The 17,419-nt window shown below is 41.0% G+C and overlaps 1 protein-coding gene across 1 annotated transcript in view; it reads left to right on the top strand.

The window, feature by feature from the left end:
- Positions 1-17,419, top strand: part of FGD6 (FYVE, RhoGEF and PH domain containing 6) — a 136,401-nt gene that overhangs the window by 6,525 nt on the left and 112,457 nt on the right. Inside the window, exon 2 of the mRNA XM_023228057.1 lies at positions 166-2,593. Within this exon, the coding sequence (XP_023083825.1) occupies positions 166-2,593 (2,428 nt within the window). The remainder of the gene's footprint in view (positions 1-165; positions 2,594-17,419) is intronic.

The following is a 17,419-nucleotide window of genomic DNA, read 5'->3' as shown; positions in this document are numbered from 1 at the left end:
CACTGGTGGCTTCTTCATCTCTAGAAACGAAAAAATAATAATTTGATTATTATAATTATATAATTATATAATTATATATTATAATAACCAAAGCTATATAATTATAATATAAACCAAAGCTATATAAATAATTTTGACATCAAATTATTATTTTTTCGTTTCTAGAGATGAAGAAGCCACCAGTGGCCCCCAAGCCCAAGTTTGTTGTGGCAAATAATAAGCCAACTCCACCTCCTATTGCACCTAAACCCGACATTGTGATTTCTAGTGTTCCACAGTCAACAAAGAAAATGAAACCAGCAATAGCCCCAAAACCAAAAGTCCTGAAGAGCTCACCTGTTCGAGACGTTGGGCAGTCACCATCAAGGAAAATCATGTTGAACCTGGAAGGGCATAAACAGGAATTAGCTGAAAGCACTGACAACTTTAATTGTAAATATGAAGGCCATCAGAGCAGTGATTATATTTCACCAATGTGTTCCTGCAGTTCTGAGTGTATCCATACGATGGGCCATAGAGAGAATTTGTGTGTAAAGCAACTTGTTTTAGAGCCCCTGGAAATGAATGAAAATTTAGAAAACAGTAAAATTGATGAGACTTTGACTATACAAACTAGGAGTAAATGTGATTTGTATGGCGAAAAAGCCAACAACCAGGGTGGGGTTGTTTTAAAGGCAAGCATTTTAGAAGAGAAGCTCAAAGATGCCTTAATACACCAAATGCCACCTTTTATATCTGCACAGAAGCACAGGTCCACAGCCAGCGCAGAAATGAATGGTGGCTGTAATTCAGATGGACAATTCAGAATTGAATTTACAGATTTGTCACCTTCCCCATCCACCTTTGAAAAAGTTCCTGATCATCACAGTTGCCACTTACAGCTTCCTAGTGATGAATGTGAAAATTTTGAAACTTGCCAGGATGACAGTGAAAAAAGCAATAATTGCTTTCAGTCATCTGAACTAGAGGCTCTGGAAAATGGGAAAAGGAGTACTTTTATATCTTCAGATGAAGTTAGTAAGAAATCAATAGTCAAAGACCTTGGTCCCTTAGAAATTCATTTACTACCATATACCCCAAAATTTCCAACTCCCAAGCCCAGAAAGACACGAACTGCTCGTCTGTTACGCCAGACGTGTGTAGATACGCCTAGTGAAAGCACTGAAGAACCAGGGAATTCAGACAGTAGCTCTTCCTGTCTTACTGAAAATAGTTTGAAAATGAATAAAATCAGTGTTCTTCATCAGAATGTTTTGTGTAAGCAGGAACAGGTGGAGAAAGTGAAGCTGGGAAATAAAAGTGAATTGAATGTGGAATCCAACAGTGACGCACAGGACTTAGTCAATTCACAGAAAGTCATGTGTCATGAAACATCTTCCTTTGAAAAGATGGCACCTTCTTTTGATACAGACTCTAATTTGGGTTCTGACAGCACAACTGTAGATGGTTCTAGTATGTCGCTTGCTGTGGACGAAGGGACCGGTTTTATAAGATGTAGTACTCTATCTATGAGCCTGCCTAAGCAGCTCAAATTAACTTGCAATGAACATTTGCAATCTGAGAGAAACCTGGGAATTTCTGCCCCTCAGATGCAAAAGGAATCTGTTATAAAAGAGGAAAATTCCCTACGAATTATCCCCAAAAAACCTCAAAGACACAGCTTGCCTGCTACAGGAGTACTTAAAAAGGCTGCCTCCGAGGAGCTTGTGGAAAAAAGTTCTTATCCTTCAAGTGAAGAAAAAAGTTCAGAGAAGGGCCTAGAAAGAAACCACCTTCAGCATTTGCGTGCCCAAAACCGTGGTGTGTCATCCTCCTTTGATATGCCTAAACGGGCTTCAGAAAAGCCAGTGTGGAAGTTACCTCATCCTATTTTACCCTTTTCAGGGAACCCAGAATCCTTAAAGTCTGTCACCTTATCGTCAAACAGTGAGCCTTCAACAGCCCTAACCAAGCCTAGAGCAAAATCATTATCTGCTGTGGATGTGGAAAAGTGCACTAAGCCTTGCAAAGACTCTACAAAGAAAAACTCTTTTAAAAAGTTGCTCAACATGAAACTGTCCATCTGTTTCATGAAGAGTGACTTTCAAAAATTTTGGTCCAAGAGTAGCCAACTGGGAGATACCACCACAGGCCACCTCTCCAGTGGGGAACAGAAGGGGATTGAAAGTGATTGGCAAGGCTTGTTGGTAGGAGAGGAGAAGAGAAGTAAGCCCATCAAGGCATATTCCACAGAAAACTATAGCCTGGAATCTCAAAAGAAGAGGAAGAAGTCCCGGGGCCAGACCAGTGCAGCTAATGGTCTGAGAGCTGAGTCTTTGGATGACCAAATGCTCTCCCGGGAGTCATCATCTCAGGCACCTTACAAGTCTGTTACAAGCCTCTGTGCACCGGAGTATGAAAATATACGCCATTATGAGGAAATACCAGAGTATGAGAACTTGCCGTTTATTATGGCTATACAGAAAACTCGAGAGTTGGAATGGCAGAATTCCAGCAGCACAGAGGACACAGATGCAAATGTGTATGAGGTAGAAGAGCCATATGAAGCTCCAGATGGCCAGCTGCAACTTGGACCTAGACATCAGCATTCCAGGTAACAGGTGCCAGGCAGACACTTTTGCATGCATCATTGCAATTAACCTTTAACAGCCTGGTGAGTTAGAAATGCAGGGGGAAAAAACACGTGGTTGAAGGAATAGTTTAGAAAATGTGTATTAAATTATTCTCAAGTGCAGCCTCCTTTCAGCATACAGTTGGAATGGATATTTGCAAATACAAGCTTGAAGTAGTTAATTTATTTTAGTAGCCGATTCAAAGAATTTGAACCAGTGGCAATGTAGGTGCTACAAGGGAAGGCGTGGAACAGAGAGGTCCTGGGCCTCCAGGCACCAGCTCAGAAGTCATAGCAGGAAACCTGGGGCAGGAAATTGGCCAATTCAGTGACATTTATTGCTAGGTATAAGAAATCTGAAGTTACTGAAATATGCAGGCATTTACATGTGGTGCCCTTATCGGGTGAAACCTCCAAATTTTTAGAAGTTCACCACTTTTTGAAGATTGGTCGTTTTACCTGTTGATGCCTAATTGGTGACCTCCAGTGAATATAGGAAAAATGCAGGAAACACGTAACTACTCTTTATTTCTCACTTTTAAAATAATTTAATTTAATTATTATTATTATTTTTTGAGATGGGGTCTTACTCTGTCACCCAAGCTGGAGTGCAGTGGTATGATCATGGCTCACTGCAGCCTCGACCTCCCAGGCTCAAGCAGTCCTCCCATCTCAGCCTCCTTGAGTAGCTGGAACTATAGGTGCATGCCACCATGCCTGAATAATTTTTGTATTTTTTGTAGAGACAGCGTTTTGCCATCATGCCCAGGCTGGTCTTGAACTCCTGGGGTCAAGCAGTGTTCCTGCCTTTGCCTCCCAGAGTGTTGGGATTACAGGCATGAGTCACTGCACTGGGCCTATTTCTCACTTTTGTATGTGCACTTCCTACCTGTGGAATACCTACTCCATCCCTCTTATTAAAATCATGCCCATCCTCGAGGTCAGGAGATCGAGACCATCCTGGCGAACACGGTGAAACCCCGTCTCTACTAAAAAATACAAAAAACTAGCCGGGCGAGATGGCAGGCGCCTGTAGTCCCAGCTACTTGGAGGCTGAGGCAGGAGAATGGCGTAAACCCGGGAGTCAGAGCTTGCAGTGAGCTGAGATCCGGCCACTGCACTCCAGCCTGGGCCACAGAGCGAGACTCCGTCTCAAAAAAAAAAAAAAAAATCGTGCCCATCCTTGATGATCCAGCCCCTCAGTCTTTGGCTTCATGAAGCTTCTACAATTACCTAGTCAGAAGTGTTTACTTCCTATTGTGACCACCCAGTTATGTTGTGATATCCTTTCATCTCAGGCTGTCTTAATGTATAACTATTTATCGGCATGTCTGATGTTCTGTATTTGGTTTTAAGCTCCATGAAGAGTTCTAGTCATCTCTTTGTCCTGGATAAAGCCAAGGAAGAGGCCTAGTAGAATCAGTAGATGTTGATTGGGTCTAAGGAGAATGAATGAAAATAGGCCAAGGGAGCAACCACTGCAGCGGCTTCCTTCTCCCTTCTCTCTCCATAGTCACATAGGGAGCTTTTCCATTGTATTTCTAATATTTGTGTTTAACAAAAAAGCACATGGACCCTTTTGGAAATCACTAGATTATTCTTAGTCCGCTAACTTCACGTCTTTGAAATTCAAGTCTTAAAATGTGACTTTTATAGAAAATACTTGACATATAGTGGGGGGTATTTGTCCGTTCTCACGCTGCTATTAAAAACATACCCAAGACTGGGTAATTTTTAAAGGAAAGAGGTTTAATTGATTCACAGTTCAGCATGGCTGGGGAGACCTCAGGAAACTTATGGTCATGGCGGAAAGGGAAGCAAACACGTGCTTCTTTACATGGGGACAGCAAGGAGAAGGGCAGAACGAAAGATTGAACAGCCCGTTATAGAACCATCAGATCTTGTGAGAACTCACTCACCATCTTGAGAACAGCAGCTTGGGGGAAACCACCCCCATGATTCAGTTACCTCCCACTGAGTCCTTCCCATGACACGTAGGGATTATGGGGACTACAATTCAAGATGAAATTTGGGTGGGGACACAGCCAAAGCATATCATGGAGGCTCAAAAAAAAAAAAAAAAAAAGAAGCATTGTTGAGTGAATTGAATAAGTAAAATTGTTGAGCAAGTCAGCGTACCAAGTAAAGTAAATTATTTTAAGTTCCTTTAACTGTCAGATATTCTCATAGCATTTTTCTTTACTCGTAGTCAGTCTTTCCTGCCCTTCCTCCTTTTGCCTAATAAAGGCTACTTTCCTCCCTTGCCTAATTTTTCTCACAGCCAGCTGCATTCTGTTTTCATATTTCTGCTTCCTAAATATTAGTACCTAGGCTAAAAGCTCCTTCCTTGACATAAATACTTATTTTTCTTTTTTTCTTTTTTTCTCTTTGGAGAGAGGGTCCCACTCTGTCTCCCAGGGTGGAGTTCAGTGGTACAGTCAAGGCTTACTGCAGCCTGGAACTCCTGGGCTCAAGTGATACCCAACCCCCTTCAGCCTCCCAAGTAGCTGGGACCACAGGTGCATACCACCACACCCAGCTAATTTTTATTTTTTATTTTTTGTAGAGCTAGGATCTCCCTGTATTGCCCAGGCTGGTCTCGAACTCCTGTGCTCAAGTAATCCTCCCATCCCAGCCTCCCAAAGTGCTGGGATTACAGGAATGAGCCACCATTCCTGGTTCTTGGCATAAATATTTCAAATTGTCTGTTTTCAGGATTGCTTTTCTCTGTAGAACCATTTTATTGGTAGTATCCTTTTTTTTTTAACATGCTTTTCCATATTTGTTTTGTGTGTAATAAGTTTGATTGACTTCTTCACAATATACTATATCCTTGCCTAAGATAATTTTTTTTCTTTTTGAGTCACTTTATTTGTGAATGAGTACAATTTTTTCTTGAAATTGGAGGTTTGGCCATTGGGGTGTGTTTTCTGTTGGCCATCAGGTTTAAACCCTAAGAGCTTACCATTATCTCTGCCAATCCTGGAACTTGTTTTTTATTTGGTATGCTGCTTAGGTTGTTAGGGCTCTGCTGCTTGACTGGGTGGAAGCTGGTAAGAAGGGGTTAATGCACACAGCCAGCCAGTAGCATAAGGAGAGTTCTTTCTGGAGGCCACAGGAAACCAAGGGCGGCTTTGGACAGGTTACAGGCCTTCAAGTAGGGCAGCCTGGTAAAGGCTGGGTGAGCTCTGCTTTTGAATTTCGCTTTCCAAGGAGACTTTTGTTTAGGCCTGGAGCAGGGAGCCTGCAACAGGCTTGAGACTACTAAAATGTGCCAGAGGAATCAAAAGCCCTGAGTCATAGGGTCAGAATCACAGTATTGCTTGGGAGGTTGTTCCTCTTGTAAACAACATTGAATAGAGGAGAAAGGAAATTCAAGCCTTCCTGAGGAGGACACCTTGACACCCTGAGATCAAATAAATGAACAGTGAGGCATACATTTCAGGTGAGCTCAAAGGGTCCTGTTTGGTAATCTGGCTGTTGAAAATACAGACCTGTGCCTTAGAATAATTAATTCAAAATCCAGTGCATTGACTGGGGTTCTAAAATGATAAGAAAAAATGCAAATGAACTCTGCTTAAGATTTTTCTGCTGGGGTCATCATAAGGGTATCTCAGTTTCTCAACCTTCAGGAAAGAAAGTCTGGGTCAGGGCTCTAATTCACTGAATCATGAATTTTATAGAGTCTACACATGTGACTAACCAAATTCTGGTTAGTAAACAGATTTTTGACAAGCTTAGTACAGCCCATAGGGTCGCTTTCTTTAGAATGTGGATGTTTCGTAAGTCCAGTGCTTACCATTTACTTTTGTTTTGTTTTGAGACAGCCATGCTCTGTTGCCCAGGCTGGAGTACAGTGGCACTATCACTGCTCACTGTAGCCTTGATCTCCTGGGGTTAAGTGATCCTCCCATCTCAGCCTCCCAGGTAGCTGGGACCACAGGCATGTGTCACCACGCCCATCTAATTTTTGTATTTTTTGTAGAGATGGGGTTTCACCTTGTTGCCCAGGCTGGTCTCGAACTCCTGGTCTCAAGAGATCCTCCTGCCTCAGCCTCCCAAAGTACTGAAATTATAGGCATGAGCCACCATGCCTAGCCAACATTTACAAATTTATAATAACATGTTTACAATTTATCAGGAAGTAATTGTAGGCAGTCCCCAATTCCTAATAGGACTGTGTTCTAAAAGTTTATGATAATTTGGAACTCAGAGTGTATTTCCCAGAGAAACAGTTTTGAAATGGTGGTAAAGTCCTCAGTTTAGTTCCCTGGTTGTGTTAACCATTACTGTCCTATCTTCCCCTCCACTCCTCTCCCTACCCCAGCCCAAGGGAGGTGAATTCTCTCTGACTGTGTGTGGGTGTGTGTGTGCGCGTGCATGCACGTGTTCCCTGTGATGCAAGCTGGGGCTGAGGCGGTAGCCGGGGTGGGGTTAAGCACCTGGGATCTCAGAGGAGCAAATCTACAAGGCCTGAGGCCCCAGGGTTTGTGGGAAGGATGAGATGACTAAGGAAGAATGAGGAAACTGGGGGCTGGTTGAGCTGTGTGGAAGACCGATAAGGAGTGATAAGGGGGAAGGGTGGGGTAGTGGCTGGGAATTAGTAGGGAGTGAGCTTCTTTACCTCCTTTTCTCCTTATTCCAATCCCTTCCTTCTTTCCCTCCCCATTCTCCTTTGCTAACTGCATCATTTGGCTAATTTGAGTTTCTGATGCCTGGCAAAGTGAGAAGAAACCGGAGGAGGAGACTGGATGGGGGTGTAAGGAGTGGCACTGGGAAACCCCAGAGGAGAAAGGACGAAGAGCCAAAGCTGAAGATGAAGGAGACTGGAAGGGAAGTTCCCATGGCTGAAGAAACCATAGCTTTAGGTGTTCCACATAGGTCATCATTTAGTCACCGCTCTGGGTTCTCAGAGGCAGTTTTGTTGATAGTGCAACTGGGAGCCACTCTGGATTGTTCTCACATTTTAGGTTTATAGTTGAGACATCTTCCTTGAAATGTTTCAGATATAATAAATGTAAAACAGCCAGCAGGCAAAGGATCTTTCTATCTTACTGATACTCAGGTGATGGGTACCCATTTACTACTATTTTTATTTAAGAAGTTTGATGTTCAGAGAGAAGTTCCTGAAATTTGAGCCTTTGAGCCTTTGTCTGTAACCCTTATTAAAGGGTTATAGACAAATCAGCAAAATAATCGTGTCCAAATGTTGGAATTTTCTCTTTGAAATTAAGGCAGATTTCTTGATTCTATAAAGAAAAATTTCCCTGGAAACATTCCAAGTTTTTCCTTTGTTGTTTCAGTTTGTTCTTATTATAAACATTTCAAAGAAAAAGTATGATAATTGGGTTTTCCTAGGCAACCTAGCAAACCCTCGATTTATTTATTTCACAGATACCGACCATATGTCAAGCATTGTGCTTTCAAAGGTGAAAAGTAATCCTACTCCCAAGGAGCTTCTGCCCAGTGAGGTGACAGAAGTTTATAATCCACGGTTTTACTGATTAGTTGTCTTTTTCTTGGTTGTATCTGAATAGGGTATTAAAGAAAACATCACCTACATGGCAACACTTGAACCGAGTCTTTTTTAAGTGGGCATGATTCAATCTGGTGTTTAGGAGGTTTTTTTTTTAATGTTGGTAAGAACAGTTTTAGCGGTGCTGTTGGAGAAGGAGCCAGATTGCAAACTGGGACTGAGAAGAGAGGAAGTGGAATCAGAAATGTGGATTGTTGTCCCTTGAAACCTTTCCCAGAAGTGCCTGTCATTTGACAGGTTTGGATTTATCTTTTGGTCTTCTTCAAGCACCGGATTTCAAAGTAGATTGAACTTCAAAATTATTTCTTTTAAATGAATCAATATACTCTCATCTCTGATGAAAGAAAATACTAGGTTTTTGTTTCTCCCCATTTTAAATTTGAGACTGGTCTTGAAGAGCTGCTGAATGACATTACAAGTCCTGTTACAGGATTTTCATTGTAAATCAGGAGACCTGTTCTAGAAGACCTCTCTCTGGTTACATTTACCACCTCGTGGTATTGTTGGATTTCAATGTAAGGCTTAGAGTATACTCTAACAGCCTATGAACATTTCCATGTTGTCCTAGCACAGATAAGATTATGCACAGTTAGAGGGTGGGGGTTGGTACTGATAATCAACAGCAGCCCTTTCCTGTAAGTTATTTTCAGAGACAGCTCAGGAAATATAAAAAATCTGTATGCCTCTTTAACTTTGTATTTCTTGTGTTAGAATCGTAGCCACACAGTTCTGGCAAATCTGTTTGTTTGCATACTTACCCTGCATTTGAAATTGCAGCAGAAGCATTGGGTTTTCTTTCTTGGCAATAAAGCTCTTCTTTTTTCCTTTTAATAAGGAATTAGGGGCCAGGCGTGGTGGCTTATGCCTGTAATCTCAGCACTTCGGGAGGATGAGGCAGGAGGGTTGCTCGAGCCCAGGAGTTCGAGACCAGCCTGGGCAACATGGTGAGACCCTATATGGAAAAAAAAAAAAAAAAAAGAAACAAAAAAAAATTTTTTTAAGGAATTAGGAATAAGTATTATGAAGAGTATTAATTAATATTAGGAATTAAATTGCAGTGTTTTGTCCAGCTGTATTACTTTGGTCTCATTTCCTGCCAAAGCAGATAAATGATATTTTATCTATATGCTTTTTTTTTGGAAAATGAAGTCTTACTCTGTCACCCAGGCTGGTGTGCAGTGGGGCTATCTTGGCTCATTGCAGCCTCCGCCTCCTGGGTTCAAGAGATTCTCCTGCCTCAGCCTCCTGAGTAGCTGGGATTACAGACACTGCCACTATGCCCAGCTAATTCTTTTGTACTTTTAATAGAGATGGGGTTTCACCATGTTGGCCAGGCTGGTCTTGAACTCCTGACCTCAAGTGATCAGCCCACCTTGGCCTCCCAAAGTGTTGGGATTACAGGTATGAATCACCGCGACCAGCCCATGTGTATGCTTTTGTATGGTGGATTGTCACTCTACACTTTTAGAGGCATATTTTTAATCAGAGATAGAAGAAAAAAATATAGACTACAAAAATGTATGGAAGAAGAAGAATGTGTGTGTGTGTGTGTGTTTCTGTCTTGCTTAGTAAAACATTTTTTTGAGATAGCTGAAATTTGCACACTTTGGGAGAATAAAAGGTTGCATTATTATTTTTAGAGCTAACTAGTTTTCCATTGCCGTGTTTTCATCAAGTTCTTGAATAATAAAAATCTAAAAATCTGAAATTTAGCCAAGGATATGATTATTTTTGTTTTTATAAAATTTGAGTTAGTTGGATCAGTGAGACAAACATTGCTTTGTAAAGTGAATTTCTGACCTAGGTCCTAGAGAAAAGTCCCCAGTGTAAATCTTTTGGGAAGGGCAGAAGTGGTGAGGGTGAAAAGGAGAGCCCACTATGTTCTCCTAAGCATTTGCACTTCTTGTAATGACCTGATACATAAAGGTAATCAGACAATCATCCTGCAGTCAGTGAATGGATGAAACCTAGCAGAAGGGTGTTTGGAAATCAGAATGCATTTTTGCAGTAGTCATAACTGAGTGCGAGTGACTTTCCCGGCCCGCCCGCAAGAACATATTTAGCTTCTAATATATGAAAAATGTGATAGAAAGTAATAGGAAATGAGACTGTGACAGTAATAAAACAGCAGTGAAGTTAAATAAATGGCTTTTGTGACTCTTGCATGATGGTGCCTTCAAGAAGGGAAAGGTTAGTGTGTTGAGGAGGGAGATAGCAAGGGGGAAGGGAACAGGATGAAGACGGTGGAGATGAACTTTATCTCCCTCATCTTCCAGGTGGTTCAGGGGAATTCCAAATCTGGGCTTGTGTCTTTATGGAAGGGAATGAGTATGTTCATATTTCACAGATTCATTAAGTAATGCCTGTGCTTCTGTATTACATTTGATAGCTTTTTATGTTCTTCTAGACATTTTTAAAGAATTCATTATCTATTCCTGGAATCGCATAGATAAATTTGGTCTTCAGGGAAGCCCTTTGGATTAAAAAAAAAAAAAAAGCAGACTAGACATGTTTGTATCAGCCTGTTTATTTTAATACTTTCTTGAAACTATGTTAGGTACAAAGAACAGTTCGTGTTATAGCACATTTGGGTGTGGGTAGCTACAAAGAAGTGCTGGCCTTTTTTTAATGCTGAGTGTCTTAAGTTCAGGAATGGAACTGCCTCGTTTCTTCTGGGTGGTATGGAAAAACTACTTTGGTGGTTTAGCCTGCTTCTGGTAATTGTGTTTGTGGATCTCTGGAGAAAAAAAAACTGTATTTGTAAGTAATTTTGACAGCAGGCAGAGATAATCTACCATTGGAGCAATAAAAACAGGAGTGGCCAAATAGACTATCAGTGGAGTAAACATGATGATTGTATTTCTGGGAAGAACAGCTATCTTCTTTCAGTTTTCTTTCCCAGGTTTCTCAGCCCTTCTTGTTTGCATTTATTATAGGCCCTCTTTTGGTTCCGTATAAGCATGAATTGGAGTAAGGTTGCTATGTTACCCTTTTATATGCAAAGGAATTGAGTTATGGTGTTTAAGTGATTTCATGAAAAATGAACAGCGATGGAAATGCGATGGTTAGTGGTTCTGAGCCCTCATCTTCAAGGGTCTGTTTACCAGACTCTCCCATTTATCAAAGTATTTTGATTTCTGATGCAGGAAAGGTGAAATAATAAACACTGAACAAAGAAAACCAGTTTCCCCCTAATGTTTCCATAAAAATAAAAAGGAAAACAAACACATTTAGGCTTTTTATGTTTGAAATGGTGTAACTGCTTGTTCTTTTAGCTCCTGTGGATTCAGTCGAAGACTTCATGTTTTACTTAGATCATTTATTTTTTGAAGTCAGTTTTTCTTGATAACATTTGTAACAGTTGACATACTTTGGCATATGTTAGTATCGTATGAAACATTAGAAGTTAAAGAGTAGATATGGTTTTTAATAAACTTAGAATAGCCTGTTTTATCTTGTTTTATATCTGAAAAGCAGTTCTGATTTTTTGAATTGTTTGCCAACTGTAATTTTAAGTCCAACAAAGTCAACAAAATGTATAAAGAAGGAATAATTTGTAGCTTATCCCTGCCTTCCCTAACTTTCTTTTGGTTTTTTGATGTATCCCACAGTCTCAAGTAGAGAGAGATTTCAATGTAGAAGTGTAGCTTTTTGTAATCCCAGAATTTTGAGAGGCCCAGGCGGGCAGATCTCTTGAGATCAGGAGTTCGAGACTAGCCTGGCCAACGTGGTGAAATCCCGTCTCTACTAAAAATACAAAAATTAGCCGGGTGTTGTGGCACGTGCCTGTAGTCCCAGCTACTCAGGAGGCTGAGGCAGGAGAATTGCTTGAACATGGGAAACGGAGGCTGCAGTGAGCTAAGATTGAGCCAGCCTGGGCAACAGAGCAAGACTCCATCTCAACAAAAAAAAAAAAGGGGGGGGGGAGCTTTTCCATTACTTAATTTTTCTTTCCATAGCTCCTCTAAAAACATGCAGATAAAGCACAGTCCATCTCTACTGCCCTTCTTACTGGGGAGAAAGGCAGGGATAGATAATTAAATCGTTTACAAGTCCAGGTATGATTTGCTTGATAACGAAAGTTTCTGAAATCTTAGTCTTTTAGAAGTTGGGGGGTGAGAAAAAAGTAAATAAGGATTTTTTTTTTTTTTTTTTTAAATAATCAAGTGGTTTGAAAAAACTTAGAAATTAAAATATGTCTGTTAATGATTTTAGGTTAAATGTAGTCTTAGAATCATTAAAGTTTAGAACTAAAGGAATGATTATAACTCATGCAGTCCACTGTCTTCACTCACTGATGCAACCAAAGCCCAGAAAGACTTGTTGACTTTGCCCACACCACAGCAATGGGAAATTCCAAAACCAAAGCTCCAGCCTGGAGCTTCTAATGCTGGGGTGGAAGCATTGTAGAGAAAGTGAGCAAAATTTAGAAGACGAAAGTGATCTTAGTTGTTGCACAAAGGTTCGGGTTTACTTGCATCATTGCCCCTTTTTCTCCTTTTATAACAGTATTGTTACTGCTATCAGGAAGGAGGCCCCACACACAGATGCATATGAACACAGAATTATATGGCTATTTTTAAAATGGTGATTTCAGCAAGGTGAATATTCAAACTAGGCAGAAACTTTCAGCAAACAAATAATCTGATGCTGCTAATACATGTTAACAAAACTTTCTTCCCCCAAACTGACTCCCCATCAATCCCGTTTTTTCTCCACCTCACCAAAAGTCTATAAACCAGAGAAGATGAAGGATTAGAAGTGCCATTCACATAAACAGCATGAATTTTAGGCTTAATAGTAATCGTGGATGGGCGCGGTGGCTCACGTCTGTAACCCCAGCACTTTGGGAGGCTGAGGCGGGTGGATCACGAGGTCAGGAGATCGAGACCATCCTGGCTAACATGGTGAAATCCCATCTCTAGTAAAAATACAAAAAAATTAGACGGGCGTGGTGGTGGGCGCCTATAGTCCCAGCTACTTGGGAGGCTGAGGCAGGAGAAGGGCATGAACCTGGGAGGCGGAGCTTGTAGTGAGCCAAGATTGCACCACTGCACTCCAGCCTGGGCGACACAGCGAGACTGTGTCTCAAAAAAAAGAAAAAAAAAAAAGTAATGGCTTGAATTTACTCAAGATTTCCGATATGCCAGCATTATGCTAGGAGCTCTTGCATGTATCATTTCGTCCCTTTTATCCTTTAAGATAGATATTACTGTTTTCTTTTACAGATGAGGAGACTAAGCCTTAATGAGGTTAAATAACTTGCTCAAGGGCACAGAGCTAATGTGTAGATAAACTGAAGTATGGAACTAAGTTTTCTGATCCTGAGGCATACTGACATTTAATCAGAACATGTTGATGTTGTGCTTTGCTGTGAGCCATGGTTTCACTATTATTTTATTTTTTATTAGTAATATTGGTAGAGGTCTGTGAATCTTCTACCCAAGGGACTACAATGGACAAAATATTTCTGCCCTTAATTTGTTCACTATTTAGAGGGAAAACACAGAGATACCTGCAGTGATAGAAATAGAAATTAATGGACATTTTTAGAGACCCTAGATTTTTCATGCAAGAAGAGCTTGTTGATTGGAAAGCTTTTATGGTTAGGTAATAGGTGTTTCAAAGGTTGAAAACTGAATTCATTACGTCATATTTGCATTTAGTCCAGTGGGTGGTGGCTGCTATTCAAAGCAAGTTAAATATGGTTCCTGTCATTTACTAGTTACATGTGGATGTTAATTGTATGGAAAGGATTATGCATGTCTCATATTTCCCCACTGATTTACATGAGAGTTGCTTTTTTAAACCTGTTATCCCTGTTCCTCATTTTGTTCTCTCTGTGAAGTACATTCTGACATCTAAAGCACTTTTATTTAATAATTGTTATTTATGGGTCCCCAAAGTAAATATTTTGTAAGGCTAAAATACTTTTTATAATAAGATAATGCCCTTATTAACTTAAGGAAAAAATAGATTTAAATGAATGGTAGGGGTGTATTTCCCCCAAAAGATGCAGGTGATATGTTCCCTCTAATTAGTTGAAGATTTCTTAGAGGAGGAAGGCTTTCTGGAGCCTTTTGGGGTTCTTTTTGTTTGTTTGTTTTTATTTTTTAGAGACAGAGTCTTGCTCTGTTGCCCAGGCTGTAGTGCAGTGGGCATGATGTCACTTCAACCTCTACCTTCCAGGTTTGAGCGATTCTTCTGCCTCAGCCTTCTGAGTAGCTGGAATTACAGGTACGCACCGTCTCAGCAGGCTAATTTTTATATTTTTAGTAGAGACGGAGTTTTACCATGTTGGCTAGCTTGGTCTCAAACTCCTGACATCAAGTGATCCACCCACTTCGGCCTCCCAAAGTGCTGGGATTATAGGCATGAGCCGCCACGCCCGGCCTGAGCATTTTGAATTGTGAGAGGGTGTATGACCTGGATACTGGATGATGGAGCATGTTCAGTCTGGCTATAAGTTGAGAGAAGTTCTTAGGGAAACCACTGCTAGCATTACTGGAACTACTGACACAGGTTATAGTCACTGACCCTGTCTTCCCAAAAGGCTTGCTGAATCTACTTCCAAGGTAAAACGGATTGAGATGCCTCTTTGTGACTTTTTAATTTGTCATCTGGCTGGGTATGGTAGCTTATGCCTGTAATCCCAGCACTTTGGGAGGCTGAGGCAGGAGGATCACTTGGATTGAGGCAGGAGTTTGAGACCAGCCTAGGCAATATAGTGAGACCCTGTCTCTACAAAAAATTTAAAAATTAGCCAGGCATGGTGGCATGTACCTGTAGTCCCAGCTACTTGGGAGGCTGTGGTGGGAAGATCACCTGAGTCTGGGAGGCAGAAGTTGCAGTGAGCCTAGATTGCACCACTGCACTGCAGCCTGGATGACAGAGCAAGACCCTGTTTCAAAAAAAAAAAAAAGAAAAAAATTGGCATGTTTATTAATACTGTCTACGCTGAACTGAACTTGGTTTTCTTAAGTGAATAAGTGCTGCAGTCATAGTATAGAAAGCATGTTTAAATTCATTCTGGCCAGGTGTGGTGGCTCACTCCTGTAATCCCAGCCCTTTGGGAGGCTAAGGTGGGCAGATCACGAGGTCAGGAGTTTGAGGCCAGCCTGGCCAACATAGTGAAACCCCGTCTCTACTAAAAATACAAAAAATTAGCTGGGCATCGTGGTGAGTGCCTGTAATCCCAGCACTTTGGGAGGCCATGGTGGGAGAATCACTTGAGTCCAGGAGTTCAAGACCAGCCTGGGCAACGTAGCGAGGCCCTGTTTCTAAATAAATAAATAATAACTTCCTTCTATGCACAACGTGCTGTTACTGTACTAATTATGTAACAGGCTTCTGTAGAGCCAAACTGATTTTAAAAAACTGTACTTGGCTGTTAAAGGTAGATTTAAAAAAATATAAAATTACTCAAACTGTTTTTTTGGGGTTTTTTTTTTTTTGAGACAGTCTCTGTCACACAGACTATAGTGCAGCAGTGTGATCTCAAGCTCACTGCAACCTCCGCCTCCCGGGTTGAAGCGATTGTCCTGCTTCAGCCTCCCAAGTAGCTGATTACATATGTGTACCACCACACCTGCCTATTTATTGTGTATTTGGTAGAAACAGGGTTTGGCCATGTTGGCCAGGTTGGTCTCGAACTCCTGACCTCAGGTAGTCTGCCTGCCTCTGCCTCCCAAAGTGCTGGGATTACAGGCATGAGCCACCATGCCCGGCCCTTTCTAACTGTATTTTATTTAAAATATCCTATAATTCTGACTTTTTAATGAATTTGTGATTTTTTTCCCCTCAAATTCATTTAAATTAAAGTCTACCCACAAATAGCTACACAGTTGGCCTGGTTGCCAGGATGTTTCGTTATCAAAGGGAATATAAGTATAGGCTTTCAGTTTTTAGTCTACAGGTGTAGATACATGTCCATTTCACTGCTTTACATCACTTGTTTCCTGCCTTTCCCTGTGTTTTATGCTAAAACAAAACAGAGGATGGACAAGGGATAGTGGTATGATGCTGCTCTGAAGGCTTTTGTTATAGAGCCTGGTGAAGTCCTGTGGCCTCAATCTGCCAGTATTCCTTGGCTGAGATTCCTACCTAATGACAGTTGACTGCAGAGGTCTCTGATTCTCATGTAAACTTAGTGACATTTTACCTGCTAGAGGGGATGTTGTCAGGTGATTTTAGTCCCTTGTAGCTAATCAGGTGCCTCAGAGAGATTTGGATTGTTAGATTTTATTTCCTAGAATTTATATGGCATTTTAAATATAGAATTTATAGCAAAATATAGATTTTACTTTTATAGAAGTCAGTAAACTTCATGTCCCCTCAGGAAAACCAGCAAACAAATAAATTACCTCCGATTATGTCCTTATCTGAGGCTGCTCTTAAAATTTGGAAGTAGAAGTGAAAAAACAGCATAGAAATTAAGGATAGTTCCTACCCACAAGGAATTTGCAATCTGGTTTATTACTGTTTTTAGTTGAAATGTTTATCGGTATAACTGTAGATTCACATGTAGCAAAGAAGCAGTACAGAGAGAAACTAGTATACTTCAGCTAGTTTCCCTTAATGGTAACATTTTGTAGAACTGTAGTAAAGAATCACAACTGGTGTATTAACATTGACAGAATCCACACCGATCTTTCAATTTCCCCAGTTTTACTTGTACTCACTTGTGTATTTATTTCTATATTATTTTATTAGATGTGTAGGTTTACATCTCCATCGTCACCGTTCCATCACCACCAGGACCCCTCTTGTCCTTTTATACCCACACCCACCCCCCTCCTACCTCTTCCCTTCAACCCCTGGCAACTACTAGTCTATTTCAGATATTTTTGTTGTTTAAAAAATTTATATAAGGCCAGGCGTGGGGCACCAGGCCTGTAATCCCAGCACTTTGGGAGGCTGAGGTGGGCAGATCACCTGAGGTAGGGAGTTCAAGACCAGCCTGACCAACATGGAGAAACTCTGTCTCTACTAAAAATATAAAATTAGCCAGGCGTGGTGGGACATGCCTGTAATCTCAGCTACTCAGGAGGTTGAGGCAGGAGAATCGCTTGAACCTGGGAGGCGGAGGTTACAGTGAGCTGAGATCACGCCACTACAGTCCAGCTTGGGCAACAAGAACGAAACTCCATCTCAAAAAAAAAAAAAAAAAAGTTATCTAAAATGGAATCACAGCCAGGCGCAGTGGTTCACGCCTGTAACCCCAGCACTTTGGGAGGCCAAGGAAGGAATATCGTTTGAGCCCAGGAGTTCAA

This window comes from Piliocolobus tephrosceles, chromosome 10 (assembly GCF_002776525.5).
Source record: "Piliocolobus tephrosceles isolate RC106 chromosome 10, ASM277652v3, whole genome shotgun sequence".
Taxonomy (NCBI): Eukaryota; Metazoa; Chordata; class Mammalia; order Primates; family Cercopithecidae; genus Piliocolobus; species Piliocolobus tephrosceles.
Note: the sequence above shows the minus strand (reverse complement) of the source record. Positions and strands in the feature narration are given on the sequence as shown.